Here is an 18,824-nt window from a genome sequence, read left to right as displayed (position 1 = left end):
TAGAGAGTGTGTGTTGTGTGTTAGAGAGTGTGTGTGTGTGTTATGTGTTAGAGAGTGTGTGTTAGAGAGAGTGTGTGTGTGTTGTGTGTTAGAGAGTGTGTTGTGTGTTAGAGAGTGTGTGTTGTGTGTTAGAGAGAGAGAGTGTGTGTTGTGTTAGAGAGTGTGTGTTGTGTGTTAGAGAGTGTGTGTGTGTTGTGTGTTAGAGAGTGTGTGTGTGTGTTGTGTGTTAGAGAGTGTGTGTGTTGTGTGTTAGAGAGTGTGTTGTGTGTTAGAGAGTGTGTGTGTTGTGTGTTAGAGAGTGTGTGTTGTGTGTTAGAGAGTGTGTGTTGTGTGTTGTGTTAGAGAGTGTGTGTTGTGTGTTAGAGAGTGTGTGTTGTGTGTTGTGTTAGAGTGTGTTGTGTGTTAGAGAGTGTGTGTGTGTGTGTGTTAGAGAGTGTGTGTTGTGTGTTAGAGAGTGTGTGTGTGTTGTGTGTTAGAGAGTGTGTGTTGTGTGTTAGAGAGGTGTGTGTGTGTTGTGTGTTAGAGAGTGTGTGTTGTGTGTTAGAGAGTGTGTGTGTTGTGTGTTAGAGAGTGTGTGTGTGTTGTGTGTTAGAGAGTGTGTGTGTGTTGTGTGTTAGAGAGTGTGTGTTGTGTGTTAGAGTGTGTGTGTGTTGTGTGTTAGAGAGTGTGTGTGTGTGTGTTAGAGAGTGTGTGTGTTGTGTGTTAGAGAGTGTGTTGTGTGTTAGAGAGAGTGTGTGTGTTGTGTGTTAGAGAGTGTGTGTGGTGTGTTTAGAGAGTGTGTGTTGTGTGTTAGAGAGTGTGTGTGTGTTGTGTGTTAGAGAGTGTGTGTGTGTGTGTTAGAGAGTGTGTGTGTGTTGTGTGTTAGAGAGTGTGTGTTGTGTGTTAGAGAGAGTGTGTGTGTTGTGTGTTAGAGAGTGTGTGTGTTGTGTGTTAGAGAGTGTGTGTGTTGTGTGTTAGAGAGTGTGTGTTGTGTGTTAGAGAGTGTGTGTGTGTTGTGTGTTAGAGTGTGTGTTGTGTGTTAGAGAGTGTGTGTTGTGTGTTAGAGAGTGTGTGTTGTGTGTTAGAGAGTGAGTGTGTGTTGTGTGTTAGAGAGTGTGTGTTGTGTGTTAGAGAGTGTGTGTGTGTGTGTTAGAGAGTGTGTGTGTGTGTTGTGTGTTAGAGAGTGTGTGTTGTGTGTTAGAGAGTGTGTGTTGTGTGTTAGAGAGTGTGTGTTGTGTGTTAGAGAGTGAGTGTGTGTTGTGTGTTAGAGAGTGTGTGTTGTGTGTTAGAGAGTGTGTGTGTGTTGTGTGTTAGAGTGTGTGTTGTGTGTTAGAGAGTGTGTGTTGTGTGTTAGAGAGTGTGTTGTGTGTTAGAGAGTGAGTGTGTGTTGTGTGTTAGAGAGTGTGTGTTGTGTGTTAGAGAGTGTGTGTGTGTTGTGTGTTAGAGAGTGTGTGTTGTGTGTTAGAGAGTGTGTGTTGTGTGTTAGAGAGTGAGTGTGTGTTGTGTGTTAGAGAGTGTGTGTTGTGTGTTAGAGAGTGAGTGTGTGTTGTGTGTTAGAGAGTGTGTGTTGTGTGTTAGAGAGTGAGTGTGTGTTGTGTGTTAGAGAGTGTGTGTTGTGTGTTAGAGAGTGTGTGTTGTGTGTGTTAGAGAGTGTGTGTTGTGTGTTAGAGAGTGAGTGTGTGTTGTGTGTTAGAGAGTGTGTGTTGTGTGTTAGAGAGTGTGTGTGTTGTGTGTTAGAGAGTGTGTGTGTGTGTTAGAGAGTGTGTGTGTGTGTTAGAGAGTGTGTGTTGTGTGTTAGAGAGTGTGTGTTGTGTGTTAGAGAGTGAGTGTGTGTTGTGTGTTAGAGAGTGTGTGTTGTGTGTTAGAGAGTGTGTGTTGTGTGTTAGAGAGTGTGTGTGTGTTGTGTGTTAGAGGTGTGTGTTGTGTGTTAGAGAGTGTGTGTTGTGTGTTAGAGAGTGTGTTGTGTGTTAGAGAGTGAGTGTGTGTTGTGTGTTAGAGAGTGTGTGTTGTGTGTTAGAGAGTGTGTGTTGTGTGTTAGAGAGTGAGTGTGTGTTGTGTGTTAGAGTGTGTGTGTATTGTGTGTTAGAGAGTGTGTGTGTGTTGTGTGTTAGAGTGTGTGTTGTGTGTTAGAGAGTGTGTGTTGTGTGTTAGAGAGTGTGTGTTGTGTGTTAGAGAGTGAGTGTGTGTTGTGTGTTAGAGAGTGTGTGTTGTGTGTTAGAGAGTGAGTGTGTGTTGTGTGTTAGAGAGTGTGTGTGTTGTGTGTTAGAGAGTGTGTGTTGTGTGTTAGAGAGTGTGTGTTGTGTGTTAGAGAGTGAGTGTGTGTTGTGTGTTAGAGAGTGTGTGTTGTGTGTTAGAGAGTGTGTGTGTGTGTGTTAGAGAGTGTGTGTTGTGTGTTAGAGAGTGAGTGTGTTGTGTGTTAGAGAGTGAGTGTGTGTTGTGTGTTAGAGAGTGTGTGTTGTGTGTTAGAGAGTGTGTGTTGTGTGTTAGAGAGTGAGTGTGTGTTGTGTGTTAGAGAGTGTGTGTTGTGTGTTAGAGAGTGTGTGTTGTGTGTTAGAGAGTGTGTGTGTGTTGTGTGTTAGAGTGTGTGTTGTGTGTTAGAGAGTGTGTGTTGTGTGTTAGAGAGTGTGTGTTGTGTGTTAGAGAGTGAGTGTGTGTTGTGTGTTAGAGAGTGTGTGTTGTGTGTTAGAGAGTGTGTGTGTGTTGTGTGTTAGAGTGTGTGTTGTGTGTTAGAGAGTGTGTGTTGTGTGTTAGAGAGTGTGTTGTGTGTTAGAGAGTGAGTGTGTGTTGTGTGTTAGAGAGTGTGTGTTGTGTGTTAGAGAGTGTGTGTGTTGTGTGTTAGAGAGTGTGTGTGTGTTGTGTGTTAGAGAGTGTGTGTGTGTTGTGTGTTAGAGAGTGTGTGTTGTGTGTAGAGTGTGTGTGTGTGTGTGTTAGAGAGTGTGTGTTGTGTGTTAGAGAGTGAGTGTGTGTTGTGTGTTAGAGAGTGTGTGTTGTGTGTTAGAGAGTGAGTGTGTGTTGTGTGTTAGAGAGTGTGTGTGTATTGTGTGTTAGAGAGTGTGTGTGTGTTGTGTGTTAGAGTGTGTGTTGTGTGTTAGAGAGTGTGTGTTGTGTGTTAGAGAGTGTGTGTTGTGTGTTAGAGAGTGAGTGTGTGTTGTGTGTTAGAGAGTGTGTGTTGTGTGTTAGAGAGTGAGTGTGTGTTGTGTGTTAGAGAGTGAGTGTGTGTTGTGTGTTAGAGAGTGTGTGTTGTGTGTTAGAGAGTGTGTGTTGTGTGTTAGAGAGTGAGTGTGTGTTGTGTGTTAGAGAGTGTGTGTTGTGTGTTAGAGAGTGTGTGTGTGTGTGTTAGAGAGTGTGTGTTGTGTGTTAGAGAGTGAGTGTGTGTTGTGTGTTAGAGAGTGAGTGTGTGTTGTGTGTTAGAGAGTGTGTGTTGTGTGTTAGAGAGTGTGTGTTGTGTGTTAGAGAGTGAGTGTGTGTTGTGTGTTAGAGAGTGTGTGTTGTGTGTTAGAGAGTGTGTGTTGTGTGTTAGAGAGTGTGTGTGTGTGTTGTGTGTTAGAGTGTGTGTTGTGTGTTAGAGAGTGTGTGTTGTGTGTTAGAGAGTGTGTGTTGTGTGTTAGAGAGTGAGTGTGTGTTGTGTGTTAGAGAGTGTGTGTTGTGTGTTAGAGAGTGTGTGTGTGTTGTGTGTTAGAGTGTGTGTTGTGTGTTAGAGAGTGTGTGTTGTGTGTTAGAGAGTGTGTTGTGTGTTAGAGAGTGAGTGTGTGTTGTGTGTTAGAGAGTGTGTGTTGTGTGTTAGAGAGTGTGTGTGTGTTGTGTGTTAGAGAGTGTGTGTGTGTTGTGTGTTAGAGAGTGTGTGTTGTGTGTTAGAGAGTGTGTGTTGTGTGTTAGAGAGTGAGTGTGTGTTGTGTGTTAGAGAGTGTGTGTTGTGTGTTAGAGAGTGAGTGTGTGTTGTGTGTTAGAGAGTGTGTGTTGTGTGTTAGAGAGTGAGTGTGTGTTGTGTGTTAGAGAGTGTGTGTTGTGTGTTAGAGAGTGTGTGTTGTGTGTTAGAGAGTGAGTGTGTGTTGTGTGTTAGAGAGTGAGTGTGTGTTGTGTGTTAGAGAGTGTGTGTTGTGTGTTAGAGAGTGTGTGTGTTGTGTGTTAGAGAGTGTGTGTTGTGTGTTAGAGAGTGAGTGTGTGTTGTGTGTTAGAGAGTGTGTGTTGTGTGTTAGAGAGTGTGTGTTGTGTGTTAGAGAGTGAGTGTGTGTTGTGTGTTAGAGAGTGTGTGTTGTGTGTTAGAGAGTGTGTTGTGTGTTAGAGAGTGTGTGTGTGTTGTGTGTTAGAGTGTGTGTTGTGTGTTAGAGAGTGTGTGTTGTGTGTTAGAGAGTGTGTTGTGTGTTAGAGAGTGAGTGTGTGTTGTGTGTTAGAGAGTGTGTGTTGTGTGTTAGAGAGTGTGTGTTGTGTGTTAGAGAGTGAGTGTGTGTTGTGTGTTAGAGAGTGTGTGTGTATTGTGTGTTAGAGAGTGTGTGTGTGTTGTGTGTTAGAGTGTGTGTTGTGTGTTAGAGAGTGTGTGTTGTGTGTTAGAGAGTGTGTGTTGTGTGTTAGAGAGTGAGTGTGTGTTGTGTGTTAGAGAGTGTGTGTTGTGTGTTAGAGAGTGAGTGTGTGTTGTGTGTTAGAGAGTGAGTGTGTGTTGTGTGTTAGAGAGTGTGTGTTGTGTGTTAGAGAGTGTGTGTGTTGTGTGTTAGAGAGTGTGTGTTGTGTGTTAGAGAGTGAGTGTGTGTTGTGTGTTAGAGAGTGTGTGTTGTGTGTTAGAGAGTGTGTGTGTGTGTTAGAGAGTGTGTGTTGTGTGTTAGAGAGTGAGTGTGTGTTGTGTGTTAGAGAGTGAGTGTGTGTTGTGTGTTAGAGAGTGTGTGTTGTGTGTTAGAGAGTGTGTGTTGTGTGTTAGAGAGTGAGTGTGTGTTGTGTGTTAGAGAGTGTGTGTTGTGTGTTAGAGAGTGTGTGTTGTGTGTTAGAGAGTGAGTGTGTGTTGTGTGTTAGAGAGTGTGTGTTGTGTGTTAGAGAGTGTGTGTTGTGTGTTAGAGAGTGAGTGTGTGTTGTGTGTTAGAGAGTGTGTGTTGTGTGTTAGAGAGTGAGTGTGTGTTGTGTGTTAGAGAGTGTGTGTTGTGTGTTAGAGAGTGTGTGTTGTGTGTTAGAGAGTGAGTGTGTGTTGTGTGTTAGAGAGTGTGTGTTGTGTGTTAGAGAGTGAGTGTGTGTTGTGTGTTAGAGAGTGTGTGTTGTGTGTTAGAGAGTGTGTGTTGTGTGTGCGTTTGTGTTTAAATCTCTGATCATTACTTTGTTTAGGCAGCGCACGCGCACGCGGCCACCACCCAGCCTCGCGCTGTTCGGTTACCATAGCAACCACAGCCTCGAGCTCGACACAGCGCGAGGAGCTACAGCTCGCGCCTCTCCTCAGGAACAACAACAACAACAACAACAACAACAATAACAATCACAACAACACAACACAACACAACACAACACAACACAACACAACAGCAATAACAGCGCCATGAGTGCGTGTCTGGTGCCGGAGTCCGCTGCCGTGCTGGCGGCTCTGGAGCATCTGGGCCACATCGGTGAGTTTCAGGACAAAAGCGCAGCGAGAGTGTGTGTGTGTGTGTGTGTGTGTGTGTGTGTGTGTGTGTGTGTGTCTCTCTGTGTGTGTGTGTGTGTGTCTGTCTCTGTGTGTGTGTGTGTGTCTGTCTCTGTGTGTGTGTGTGTGTCTGTATCTGTCTCTGTGTGTGTGTGTGTGTGTGTGTGTGTCTGTGTGTGTGTGTCTCTGTGTGTGTGTGTGTGTCTGTCTCTGTGTGTGTGTGTGTGTCTGTCTCTGGGTATGTGTGAGTGTGTGTGTGTGTGTGTAGTCTGGGTTTGATGATCACATGTCACAGCGACCTGACGCGTGTTTACAAACACGTTAAACGCTTCTGAGCTTCACTGATCATCACATCCAAATGTGTGCAACTGGCACACGTTTCCTGCATGTTTTCAGTGGCGGGAGAGCTTGTGTTGAAACCCAAACACAGGTGGTAGGCATGTGCTTTGCGTGATTTAGGTAACTAACATGGCACTCACTGGTACAAATAATACACATGTGCGGTGTTTATTTCCAGAAAAACAGCTTAAAAGTGAGGGTGTTGCCTTTGCGCAGGAGGCGAGTCTGCACCTGCGGGAGATTGCAGGCGCCCTGACCGCGCTGGTGAGTGAGACGCCCTGAGCTCCATCTCCGTCCCGTTACAGATCAGTCACAGCTCCTGCAGTGTCAGTTTTGGTTTGTTTGTTTTTGTTTTGCATGTTTGCTTTTTCGGTCACATGACTATACCTGGTGCAGTGCCCCCCTGGTCATGTGATCTCTTCATCATTATATAGGTTATTAACACACATCTTACACAGAGACATCTTAGACTAGACTTCTGACTGTAAGACATGCACAAAGTCATTCTGAACATAAATAGAATAGAATTTCGTTTTAAAAATGGGCCAGCATCATTTTTTAGGTTTTATCCTGCATTTAACCAGTGGAGTCACATTCCTGTCTGAAAACACAGCACACACCAGTTACACACACAAGAAACAATTAACCGACCAGTACCGTACAAACACACGCATGGCTCCTGCACTGTTCCCAGTAACTGCACAGCAAGATCCATTTCTCACTGACAGGAAGAGTGCAGGAAGAGTGCGCGCGAACACCTGGAGGTGGAAACGATTGAAACAAGCAAGCTGAGACACAGAGTGCTGCGTCTTCCAGATGACATCTACAGAGAGATCTCAGGTGATTGACCTGTCTGGCGAATTACCTTCACATGTATTTACATCTGATTCACACGCCCACACCACCAGGCATCTGGAATTGATCGTGCTTATAAGCAGAAGGTCAGCATATGATGTGCAGTGCTGTGAATGTGTATATCCCATTCTTGTGTGTGGCAAATCATTTTTAATGTGTGCCCCAATCCTAGAAGTAAACGGAGCCAGTCCGGTCCACCGAATTAATCTTCTGTGCTTCATGTATCGAAAGATGACAAACAAGACATCCTTACACATTTGAAATAGTTTTATTTTGTGTGTTTCGTCACATTTCAGCCGCTGTCGCTGCAGCCCGGGACTCGAACGCAGTTCAGTTGCTGCAGTTGCAGACGGACATGAGGAATATTATACAGGACATGGAACTGATGGAACAGAGGCAGGAGATTCTAGAAACACAGAATGCATTACTCTTGTAAGTGACTTGTGTTTCCTGTACAATGTAATGTTATGTATTAGACACGTACAATACTCATATATTCTGCATGTATATCCATGTCAATAATTAACACAAAAAGATGCATTAAACCCTAATGGAATGTTTTATACCTTTTCAACTGACAAGACATGGTTATTTTATGTTTTTCAACTTCTCTTTCTAGGCAGCAGTAAAGTTATTGCATTCCAATCAAGTATCATTCTAACCAGTTATGAAGTGTGACGGTGGCGAGTGTTGTTAAGATTTGGAGTCTGCTGGTGTGTTTGCATTTGAAATGCGTTCAGTATGAATCAGTGAAGACTGACCCTGTTTCAGTCCAGAGAGGGAGTCTGTGAAGGGTGGCCATCGGGATGTCATTGACCGGCTGAACCAGCAGCTGGCCAAGAAAGCCGGCAGACAGATCCTGCTGAACGAGACGCACGACCACATCCGAGACCTCAAGGGGCAGATCGAGAGCCTGACGCACGCGGTGCAGGACCTGGAGGAAGACCTGAGTCAGGAGAGGCGTGAATTTGTGGAGAGGAAGGAGAATCTCGAAAAAGAAGTACGTGAGTTTTGTTTGGTGCATTTATTGTCTTTCCGGCAGATCGTCGTCTGTGTTGTGCCTCCTGGACTCAGGCCGCCGCCTTGCTGCTCTGTGTTTTATTTAGATTGCTGAAACCACAGTCAACATCCAGGGGCAGAAACGAAACAAAGCGCAGAAACGGAGGGAAGCTGACAGGCTGGTCTCGGAGTTGATGGACAAGGAAGACACCGTTTCTGATCACAAGAATGTAAGAATGAATCGTTTGTTTGTTCGTTTGTTAGAGCCGTCATGAGTCGTTTACATGTTTTATTCTAGGGAATGATCGTTAGCTTAACTTGTATGTAATTTGATGGCAGTGTCTTCCAGTTTAGAAAACCTGCCTGTATTTCTGTCAGTTCGTTCTCATGTCCTGCCACGTCAGTGAACTGTGCCTGGTTTCACAGAGCATTCAAAAGCTGGACACGAGTATCTCCCGACTGAAAACCGCAGCAAAACTGCAGAGGAGGCAACTCGGTGAAGAAGTGCGAAAGGCTGGGGCACTGGTCAGTCAGAAGTAAGGGACTTCACATTGATTTGCAATATTGTAGAGCAGTGGCTCTCAGTCCTGTCCTGGAGACCCCCTGCCCTGCTGGATTGTGTTCCAACCCAGCTCTCAATTACTTAACTGAACCCTTAATTGAACTGAGAGCTTTTGAATTATTTTTAACAGTAGGGGTTTTAAGTTAAGTATACAATTGTATAAGGAAATTATCTAATTAAGGAACCAACTTTTTATGAGTTACACAATTTAGAAATTCAAATGTAATCAAATTATTTCAATTAAGGACTCAATTAAGTAATTGAGAGCTCGTTTGGAACACGAACCAGCAGGGCAGGGGCTCCTCCAGGAGCAGGGCTTGAGATCCACTGCAGTAGATCATGAATACTCTATGACCAGGGGTCCCCAACCCTGTCCTGGAGACCCCCTGCCCTGCTGGTTCGTGTTACAAACGAGCTCCCCATTACTTAATTGTACCATTAATTGAACTATTAATTTCCTGAATCAGAGCCTTTTCATTATTTTAAGTGAAGTACATAATTGTATAAATAACTTATTAAAGAACCAACTCTTTTATTACAAAATTTAAAGTCAAATCTAAGCATATTGTTACTTCAATTAAAGGTCAATTAAGTAATTGAGCTCGGTTGGAACAAAGCCCAGCCGGGCAGGGGGGCCTTCAGGACAGGGCTGGGAACCCTGGCTCTACGGGACAGAAATGATCTGTTTGTTACACTGACAGCACTGCTGTCACTAAGAGGTCCTGCCTGCTCTGATGTTTGTACAGGGTTGATCTCGCTAACGAACTGACCGAAGTGACGGAGAGGTTCCAAAGAGAAGCTCGTTCCCTGCATGAGGACATTACCAAGGTGAGAAACATCTGGACATGTGTGCAGCTGTTGTTTTTATTATTTTTATGAAGAGGAAAATGGTTAGTTAAATAGTGATCCTCCTCAGTGCAGTTAAAATTGAAAGAGGGGTGGACATTATCCTACAGGCGTCCAATAAAGGAAATAGATGTTTGATGCCTGGTAGCGGACGCTCGAGTGTAGTCTTTTAAAACGCTTCATCAAAGGCAGTCTGTGGCCGAGATGACCTTTAAAGGAAGCGGGCGACACCGACTGCGCCTCAGAAGTGTGGCAGTTCACAGAGCCGAGAGACAGGGGGGGCGGGAGACACGCAGACCTTCCTTTAGACATGAAAGACAGGAGGAAGAGAGAGGGGACATGGGATTCCCCACTGATAAAATACGAGAGGAGCTGGAGTATATGTGAAACTGTACAGACAACAGTCCCGGGGTGTCTCTGCCATCTCAGAGAGAGCAGGACGAGCTCAGCCCGCTGTGAGCAGAACAGTGCGCTAATGGCCCGTGTCGCTGTGCAGATCGAAGAGGAAATGGAAGGCACTCGAGGGGTGAACATCGAGCGCCTGCGGGCGATCGGGAGTCTGAGCGAGCGCTTGCGGGCGGCCCGAGAGAGGGAGGATGAGCACAGGGCGGTGCATCTGGAGGTCTCAAGACAGTAAGCCCTTCTCCCGAGCGAAAACGAAAATAATCCCACATCTAAACCTTAAAAAAACAAAACGGAAGAGCGCTGGCTGTAGTACAAAGTCTCAACAGTGTCTTAATCATAGTGTGTTGCGTTTCACTGGGGTTGTGCGCCACAGTTGTCGTACAGTTGTGTGGTGTTGTTTTCAGGCTGCAAGAGTCAAAACACAAGCTGGAAGAGAGGATTGACTCAGTGGCACGGTGTCACATTGAGATCAGGGACATGGAAGAGGAGATGAAGGCACTTGGAGAAAGCAAGGAGTAAGATAACCCCCCCCACCCTGTGTGTCTCAGTTTGTACAATACTGTGAAGTACATAGTTTTAAAATGTTCTTTATCCATCATAAATCTGTGATCTGAACACCTTTTCCCACTTAATAGTCACAAATCAGACTGACCTTTATTCCTCGTGTCTCTGCCTGGTTGTTTCCCATCAGGGTTAACTCAGAGATGTGGCGGAAAACCTTGGACGAACTGCAGGAGCAAATGCGCCGAGCCAGACAGAGCAGGTGACGCGGGTGAAGATGTTTCCAGACGGCATTCCGTCTCCTCGCATCTCTTCCGCTCCGTGACAGTGGACGGTATTTATGATGTCATGTTTTCGGCACAGGGCGTCGTTCCAGGCTGAGAGAGACGCGCTGAGCGGGGATCTGGCAGACATGCGCAGCGCACACGGAGACCTGATGAGGGAGCTGAGCGCAGCCGCCGGGCTCCACGCGAGGAGATGTGCCGAACTCAGTGCCGAGGTGAGGCGTTCGCAGGCAGAGATTCGTTTCAACAAGTGGCGTTTTCCTCGCTGATTACGGCCATTTCTTCTCTTCGTCAGTGATCGAGGAGCTGTTATTTCACCTAATTGAACGATGGTAAAGTAGTGGCATTATTTTTGAATATCCAGTCTTTTTTTCTCGTCCTGTGGTTGACTAAATCAACATACGGTCTAATAAAGGAATGATTACATACCCTATAAGTCACAGGTGCATTTATATGGCGTCATAAACCCTAGAAGACGTGTGCCTGTGCTTCTGAGATGCACTTTGTCTGTCTAACCAGAGAAACCGACTCCAGGACTCGGAGATGGCGATGGACGGTGAGATCCGGTCTCTCCGCGAGGCTCTCGGCCAGGCGCAACGCGGACATGAGCTCATGGAAAACGCTCTGGCTGCAGAAATCACTCAGATCAGAGTAAGAGTATTATACGCACAGACGTTAAACTGCAGTTTCTAGCTTCTAGTTTCTGTGTTTATCAGTTGGTTTGCTATGGTGCCACAACACGGTGCTGTTCTCTCACGTGTGTAACTGTCTCATTGTGAGTGTTGCTTCTCCCACGGTTGCTCTAACGGGTGTGTCCTGTTTTTCGCAGACCACAGCGGAGTCGTTAGCCGAGCGTGTCCAGCAGGACGAGGAGCGGCTCGGGACCAGCCTCTCCGCTCTGCAGCGGGTCCAAGAGGAGTTTGACACCAACCAGATTAACCACCAGGAGACAAAGAGACGCACTGCAGGTAGAAAACCAATCCGGTCACCCCAACCGTCTTCTCACTGGTTACATCTCAGCATCTGTATCTGGTGTTTAATGAGGAAACCATTGTGACCAGACACACACACACTGATGGAATAATTCACACACTTGTTTTCTCTCCAGACTTTATTAGTATGCAGAAATAGACCTATTCGTACTCTCCTCTGCTGTGTCAGCATCTCTGGCCCAAAAAAATAGTATTTTTATTTAGAGCACTCTTCATGTGCTGTCATTCCCTTGTGATTGACGTGTTCAGAAGTTATGTGGAAACTTGTGTGTTGACATCAGAACCCAAGTGGCTCAGCAGCTCAAGCACTGTACTGATCCTGAGACTGTGCAGATCGGTGTCAGTATGATGTTCCTGCCAGGTCCTGTGTGTTTTATCTTTCGTAGAGTTGAACATTAAAAAGAAAAATTTGGAATCGGCCATCCGAGCCTTAAGGGAGGAGACCAAGTCAGTGCTGAAGTCAAAGGTAATGCATACATTCACTGCAGTAGCCATTATTGACATATAAACATATAAACCGATCTGTGTGAGTGCTGTGACACTGACCCCGTGTTGTAGGAAGCGCTGAAAGCTGAAATTGTGTATCTGCGAGCCGCTCACCTGCAGCAACTGAAAGCGCATGCGGCCGCGAGCAGCAGCACGGGCAGGACGCTATGCGAGACGGGTCTCATGCTGGAGCAGGTGGCCATGGAGAACAGCCGGCTGCACCTGGTGAGCTGCAACCGCTCAGCGGTTAATCAGAAAGACTGTTCAGTGGGCACAGTGTTAGTTTCTGGGACGAGAAGAGCGGCTGTGATGCCGTTTCAGACACTGCCTGTGTTTCCCTCAGTGCATCGAGAGGCTGAAGGAGGAGGTCGTCGCTGTCATGGCCGACCAGCAGAGACGCGCCGAGGACATCGAGGCGCTGGAGACAGAAAGGCGGGAGCTGTGCGGTAAGTCGTCTCTTCTCTGGTGAAAGAGCGATTCGTATCTGGCCAAAGCGAAGTCTGATCCACTCCCTGCCTTGCAGAGCTTCTCCTCCGCTCCTGGGCTGAAGACGCCTCCGTGACCGCGGTAAGAGGTTCCTCTCGATTGCACCCAGCAGCCGCTCGCTGCGCGGCCCGATTAATAAACCCTGCCTCCCCCCCCAGGAGCACTCAGAGCAGGAGCACTGCGTCCTGCACGGCCTGCAGGAGATCGTGAGCAGACTGCAGCAGAGGGGGCGAAAGGTCGGCTCCATCAGCCTCAGACTCGGCCAGGAGCTGGGCGGCCTGGCCTGCCTGTTCGGGACCGCTAAGCCATGACAGAGAGGAGAAACGGGTCCGTCACACACACTCAACACAGCAGCTTTCCTTTTTGAATTCTTTAATGTTAAACAGTGGACAGTAAACAAAAGCACTGCTTTATACGACTGTGAACGGCTCCCTCTGTGGGAACAGAACGTGATCTTGTCCATCCCTTTAAAAATAAACGAGTTACACCGATGCTTGGGTAAGTGGTACTTGTTTTAAGCATGCTTTGGGGCAAGTCTTGACACAGAAGCACTATTGTATTGCCCTGCAGCCACTAACAAACCCCAAGCAGTGTAGATATACATAATTTACTGTGATCTGAGGGAGCAAGAGCAAGTCTACACAACAGGCAGGGAAGTCAAGAGTTCAATCACCTCAAACACCTTCAGGGTCAACGGCGCAGTCACCGAAACATGCACTGGCCATCTTTACAGTATTATATACAACTATATACACGTGCTTTGTACAGATCTATACATGAACAGCTTGATACATTAAAATCACAGACTGCTGCTGATCTGGGTCTGCCACACCTTAATTGGCGTCTAATTAGTGTCCTTAATTGGTCTTCAATCAGTGCCCGTTCCCCCCCTCGGACAAGATCCGGTTGGGCTCGGTGTACTTAGCGGTCAGCAGGTAGAAGAGCGCGGGCGCCGGCACCAGGGCGAGCAGAGGCAGGTCCTGCTCCAGCTTGTCCAGCCTGGAGATGGAGATGATGCCGTAGGCGTGGAGGAGCCAGTGGCTGAAGAGCACCACCAGCCGCTTCTTCTTGGCCACGAGGCTCTTAAAGGACTGCCGAGGGAACGGAGGGGGACAAGTCAGTTTTGTTTGCAACCCCTGGCTTTGAAATAGTCTTCTGAGCGTTGAGAAGATACCCACACACCGGTACCTTCTGGACCTCCCCGGACCCTGTTCTCTCACCTGTATTTCCGAAGCGGACATGTAGACGGCCAGGGTCACCAATGACAGCACCAGGATAATGTATGGAAAAGCGTAGTCTAGATAAAGCACACAGACCGAAAGTCACTGGCGCTGAAGAGACCTCAGCGAACACCACAACTGCGTCTACGCACCGAACCACACCGTGGCGTCTACTCACAGAGAAGCCCCCCCCCCACCGCCTGCAGGACGGTCAGGATGGGGAAGAAGTAGAGCGCGGCGTAGATGCTCTTAAAGCGGTCCGACTTCCCCAGGCCACAGGCGATCTTCTTCACCAGCAGGGGCCGCAGCAGCATCATGAACACCAGGCAGAAAGCATAATAAATAAACACGATCGTGTACCTGGGAAAGAGCGGAGAGAAGAAAGGGAGGTGAGGCGGACCGCGGACGGCCAGGGAGATCGGAGGGCCCGGGAGATCGGGCGGTACTCACAAGGGGAAGACGGCCTCCTGGGTGCAGTGCAGCGTGGTGACGTAGTCCGGGCTGGGGTTGTAGAGCATGGTGTACCAGTCCGACAGCATCTGGACCTTGCAGGAGCGGATGGACAGGAGGCCCACGGGGTCATTCACCAGCAGGGTGACGAGGGCCGCGGCGCTGCACTCGAGGAGCGCGGTGACGTGCTGGAACAGGGCGCTGGAGCTGCGACATGACAGAGCACATGCACAGTCACACGCGGGGGGTTAACACAGCCCGCCGTGCCTGTAAACACGGCCATTTCTGCTTCATCACACCCAACACCAACAGAAGGTTACAAAATGAAATGCCAAATACTTCACTGAATTTGCAAACGCAAGCCCTTAAACTGCAATACACACAATCTCATTTGTACGCCACACAACAGAGACGGTCTACAATCGCCAGCACATCAGCTCAAAATACAAACGCACAATGGTATTGGATAAACCATTTCCATTTTACATAATATATCATCTATACCAGCGAGCACAGAAACAGAGGCATCTCACAACCCCAGTCTGTCTATAACAGTACACATGCCGTCACTGACCTCTTCTTCCCAGAATACCACTCGATGAAGAACCAGTGCAGCACGAGGGGCAGCATGGCCATGAAGCCCAGGTACAGCCAGTCGTAGAGCTCGGGGAACTCGGTGCACTTCTGGCAGATCTTCTGCATGTTGGTCCTCTCGCCCCTCGGACAGACCTGCACATCATGGACAAGAGCCTGGTCAACAACTGCACATCCACATTATTAATAATTTCTTAGCAGATGCCCTTGTCTAGTGCATATGAACAAACTGTGTCAAAATAAATGCATGGATTGGTGAATGGGCAGTGGGGTTGTGTAAGTTTAAGAGTTTACAAAGACAGAAAACAGGATGTTAAGGACTGTAACTCCCAGCATAGCCTGACCCCGGTCCTAGAGCCCTGACTGGGGGCATCCAAGAAAGTACATCATTAAATATAACACCAACAAAATGAATATTTACCCTATTAAAACAGTCATTCTTCCTAGGCTTGGATGTATTCCTTCCTCTCGGGGCCCTCGCTTCAACAATCAAACAAGTTAAAACCACACTGCAGAAATGACCTGCTCACACTTCTCCCATGATGCACTCACACCACCTCAAACTCAACCTCTCCATATCGGATCTCCTATTTCCCCCCCCCCACTCTTCCTCACCTTCTGCTGATCTCTCCATCTCAATCCCCTTGGAATCCACCACACTCTCTCCTTCTTCTTCGGTTAAGAACCTAGGAGTCACCCTCGATCCTGCGCTCTCCTACAACCAGCACATCACCACACTGACACGCACCTGCAGATTCCTCCTGAGCAACATATGCCGAATCCGTCCCTTCCTCACCGACTACTAGACTCAGCTGCTCGTCCAGTCCCTGGTCCTCTCCCGCCTGGACTACTGCAACTACTACCCGCCGCTCCAGCTCATCCAGAACTCTGCGGCTCGTCTGGTGTCTCTCTGTCACGATTCGCACACGCTACTCCTCTGCTGCGCTCCCTCCACTGGCTCCCGATAGCGGCACGCATTCAGTTCAAGACATTGACCCTCACCTACCGCTGTCTCGACCACACTGCACCAAGATACCTTCAGTCACTCGTCTCTCCATACATCCCCTCCAGACCACTGCGCTCCTCCAGTGCCAGAAGACTAACTCTGCCTCCTCTCCACTCTCCTTCCTCCAGAGCTGCTCCTTCTCATCCCTGAACCCTAAATGGTGGAACGACCTGCCCACCGAAGTCAAAACAGCAGAGTCCTTGACCTCATTCCGGCGCTTACTCAAGGCACATCTTTTCACACAGTACTTGTAATATTAGTCCTTTTACTCTCCTGTAAGATAGCACATCACAACATTTTTACATGCTTCTTGCGTCACTCATACTTGTATTATTGATTGATTTCCTCCTTGCTCCCTTTCCTGTGGCCCTTGACTATGACCTAACATCTTGACTGCACTTATCTTTTACTTTCCAGGATGTAAGACCTCATTATTGTATTTACTTGTGTAAATTGGAATGTGTACAATGTATTATGCTTTGAATTGCTTTGTATTATTTCAATTTAAAATTGTAATGTTTGATGCCTTGTACTGAACTTGCACTTTGTATTGTCTGCCAAGAAATAAAAATAATAATAAAAATAATGTATGAGCTTGCTGTCTTAAACATCCGCTCGCTACCTCACAAAGCAGCCTTAATCAAAGACACCATAACTGACACGCACTTAGATGTAAGAACATAAGACAGTGTCCAGTTGAGAGGAGGCCATTCGCCCCATCGTGCTCGTTTGGTGTCCATTAATAACTAAGTGATCCAAGGATCCTAACAACAGAGATGGTGTCCTCACCTTGACTGAGACCTGGTTCAGACCAGATGACACTACTCCATTAGTAGAAGCCTCCCCTATTGACTTCTCTTGCTGCCAGAAGGCCCGTGCAACAGGCCGTGGGGGGATCTAGCCAGGGCACAGACCTGCGCCTCTACTGAGCCATTTGACAGCTTCACATCTTTTCAAATTCACCAGGTAGAATTTAATCTTCATCCTCCTCTTCAGCTTATAGCTGTTTATAGGCCACCTGGCCCCCGAATTTAGCGATCTTCTATCTAACTTAGCCATACTCCATGATAAACTCATTATTTTGGGGGACTTTAACATACATATTGACATTAAAGACACTGTTAGTTTCTTGTCCCTATTGGAGTCTGTAGGCTTCACTCAGCATGTGTCAGGACATGGCATGGCAAGCAATGACAGTATAATAAGATACAAGCAGCCCTGTCCTCTGCTAGGTCTGCATACTACTCTAATTTAATAGAGACGCATAAGAATAACCCGCATTTTATTTTTAACACAATAGGGACACTTACTAACCAGCAGGTAAAGCCTTCAGAGGTTATCCCCCCCATATCACCTGCAATGACTTCATGGACCATTTCAATAGCAAAGTTAATGGCATTAGAAAACAGATAGAACTGGAAACACACACACAGATACTATAGCCGACGCATGCAGTCCTTCACAGCCCCTGCCTACCTTGGACTCGTTTAACACAGTAAATCACCAGGAATTAGTCTTAATAAAACTAAAACTACAACCTGCGCACTGGACCCTACACCCACTAAACTGCTAAAACAATCTCTGCCATTAATTATTCACCTAATACACTATTATGAAGACCTCTTTATCCTCAGGATCTGTTCCCGAATCGTTTAAAATAGCTGTAATTAAACCACTTCTTAAGAAATCCAGTGCTGACCCTAATTCACCTAAACACTGCCGACCTACAGTATCTCACACCTTCCCTTCCTTTTTAATGTTCTAGAGAAAGTAGTTGCAAACCAGTTGCAAGCCTTTTTAAACGATAATCTTTGAGAAATTTCAATCTGGCCACAGTACAGAAACGGCCCTGTTAAAAGTATTAAACTATGTGTTTCAGTCCTCCGACTTAGGGCACGCCACTGTCATTATTTTACTAGACTTCAGTGCGGCTTTTGACACAACTGACCAACAAATCTTGATACAGCGCTTAGAAAACCTTGTTGTCCTGTGCCACAATGTGCTGTCCTGGTTTAAATCACATGTCAAACAGACTCCAATATGTACAGATTAATGAGAACCACTCAAATGTAATTGAGGTTAAGTGCGGAGTCCCACAGGGCTCAGTCCTCGGACCCGCACTCTTTTCATTGTAGATGCTCCCTTAAGGCGATATCACTCGACGCCATAATATTAACTGACAGTTACGCAGACGACACACAATTATATCTGTCAGTAAACCCTAACAATACCATAGACATAGAAACACTAATCTGCTGTCTGTCCGAGATTAAAACACGGATGACAAGTCATCTTATTATGTTTAATTCTGATAATACAAAAGTTCTAATTTTAGGGGACAAAAATCTAACTGTCCATCATACACTGACAAAACTGAGTAATGACAAGTTTAATGTCACCCTTATGGAGACGGCACCAAACCTGGGTGTCATCTGTGACCCTAATCTCTCCTTTGAATCACACACTCAGACTGAGTCCATTCCTTCCTCCAGCTCAGACACACTGCTAGACTAATACAACATGCAGGGGCCAAACCACTGATGACCTTCAATACAAATCAATACCAACAGTATAGTCAACGATCAGGTCAAGAAACCCACCCCAGCTTGATGCACACTAAAACAAATGTACAATACAGCTCATTCACACAAACATGTTTCACCCGCAGTTTGATAAATGTCGTCACAGTCATCTCAAACTGGAAGAAGAAAGCACTGATGGCAACAATGTAGCATCCTATATAACTCGGCTCTAGTGACAATGGCAGCCTGGCGGTCAGTGTTTAGTCACAGATGTCCCTCTGGCTGCCCACGATGGACAGAAACGCACCAGCGACGGATAATAAGGACCGGGCCGGACTCACCCCGCACTCGCCCTCGGAGGAGCCGTTCATCAGGGTCTTGCCGCAGTACAGGCCCGGGCAGGTGGAGCTCATCTCCACGGCTGCGGAGAAAGTGCTGTATTATTACCCGCACACGCTGCCTTTGTTTGTGTTTAATGTGGGTGTCATTTAGAGTAAAAGCGTGCACTAGGGCCGGGACACAGTAAACAGTGTACGAAGCGAGTGTTTCCTTACAGTTGTCATTTATATACATCCTTTAAAGCGACTTACCCATATTAATGAGCAGACAGCACAGCGACACACAGACGCTCCTCTCGCCGCGGCGCCTCCAACGAAATGAGATCAAACCGGAAGCAGCGTCATCGTCTACGTTAAATACGTG

At 46.8% G+C, this 18,824-nt stretch overlaps 2 protein-coding genes across 2 annotated transcripts; one reads left to right on the top strand and one right to left on the bottom strand.

Moving 5' to 3' along the window:
• The first annotated feature begins 5,353 nt into the window (after nt 1-5,353).
• Nucleotides 5,354-12,821, top strand: ccdc175 (coiled-coil domain containing 175). Its single transcript, XM_066694159.1, has 19 exons — nt 5,354-5,558; nt 6,093-6,178; nt 6,643-6,754; nt 7,066-7,201; nt 7,541-7,769; nt 7,876-7,998; nt 8,195-8,304; nt 9,077-9,158; nt 9,673-9,809; nt 9,986-10,096; nt 10,273-10,344; nt 10,446-10,581; nt 10,886-11,017; nt 11,196-11,334; nt 11,745-11,824; nt 11,917-12,069; nt 12,188-12,290; nt 12,368-12,411; nt 12,489-12,821. Exons 1-19 carry the CDS (start codon nt 5,492-5,494, stop codon nt 12,639-12,641), a joined length of 2,205 nt encoding a protein of 734 aa, XP_066550256.1. The 5' UTR covers nt 5,354-5,491; the 3' UTR covers nt 12,642-12,821.
• jkamp (jnk1/mapk8 associated membrane protein) lies at nt 12,686-18,818 on the bottom strand. The gene is made up of 7 exons (XM_066694162.1): nt 18,713-18,818; nt 18,464-18,543; nt 14,575-14,729; nt 14,001-14,207; nt 13,729-13,910; nt 13,551-13,627; nt 12,686-13,421 (listed from the first exon to the last, which is right to left on the bottom strand). Exons 1-7 carry the CDS (start codon nt 18,714-18,716, stop codon nt 13,203-13,205), a joined length of 924 nt encoding a protein of 307 aa, XP_066550259.1. The 5' UTR covers nt 18,717-18,818; the 3' UTR covers nt 12,686-13,202.
• Between the last annotated feature and the right edge of the window lie 6 nt (nt 18,819-18,824).

This window comes from Amia ocellicauda, chromosome 21 (genome assembly GCF_036373705.1).
Source record: "Amia ocellicauda isolate fAmiCal2 chromosome 21, fAmiCal2.hap1, whole genome shotgun sequence".
In the NCBI taxonomy this organism is placed as follows: domain Eukaryota; kingdom Metazoa; phylum Chordata; class Actinopteri; order Amiiformes; family Amiidae; genus Amia; species Amia ocellicauda.
Note: the sequence above shows the minus strand (reverse complement) of the source record. Positions and strands in the feature narration are given on the sequence as shown.

Excerpts from the sequence above, each read along its gene's own strand:
- ccdc175 (XM_066694159.1), top strand. The coding sequence starts at position 5,492 with ATGAGTGCGTGTCTGGTGCCGGAGTCCGCTGCCGTGCTGGCGGCTCTG. Across the intron at positions 7,999-8,194 it reads CCGTTTCTGATCACAAGAAT|AGCATTCAAAAGCTGGACAC; the intron begins GTAAGAATGAAT and ends CTGGTTTCACAG. Across the intron at positions 10,345-10,445 it reads CGCCGAGCCAGACAGAGCAG|GGCGTCGTTCCAGGCTGAGA; the intron begins GTGACGCGGGTG and ends TTTTCGGCACAG.
- jkamp (XM_066694162.1), bottom strand. Across the intron at positions 14,208-14,574 it reads TGGTATTCTGGGAAGAAGAG|CTCCAGCGCCCTGTTCCAGC; the intron begins GTCAGTGACGGC and ends GTCATGTCGCAG. Across the intron at positions 13,422-13,550 it reads TGTCCGCTTCGGAAATACAG|TCCTTTAAGAGCCTCGTGGC; the intron begins GTGAGAGAACAG and ends TTCCCTCGGCAG.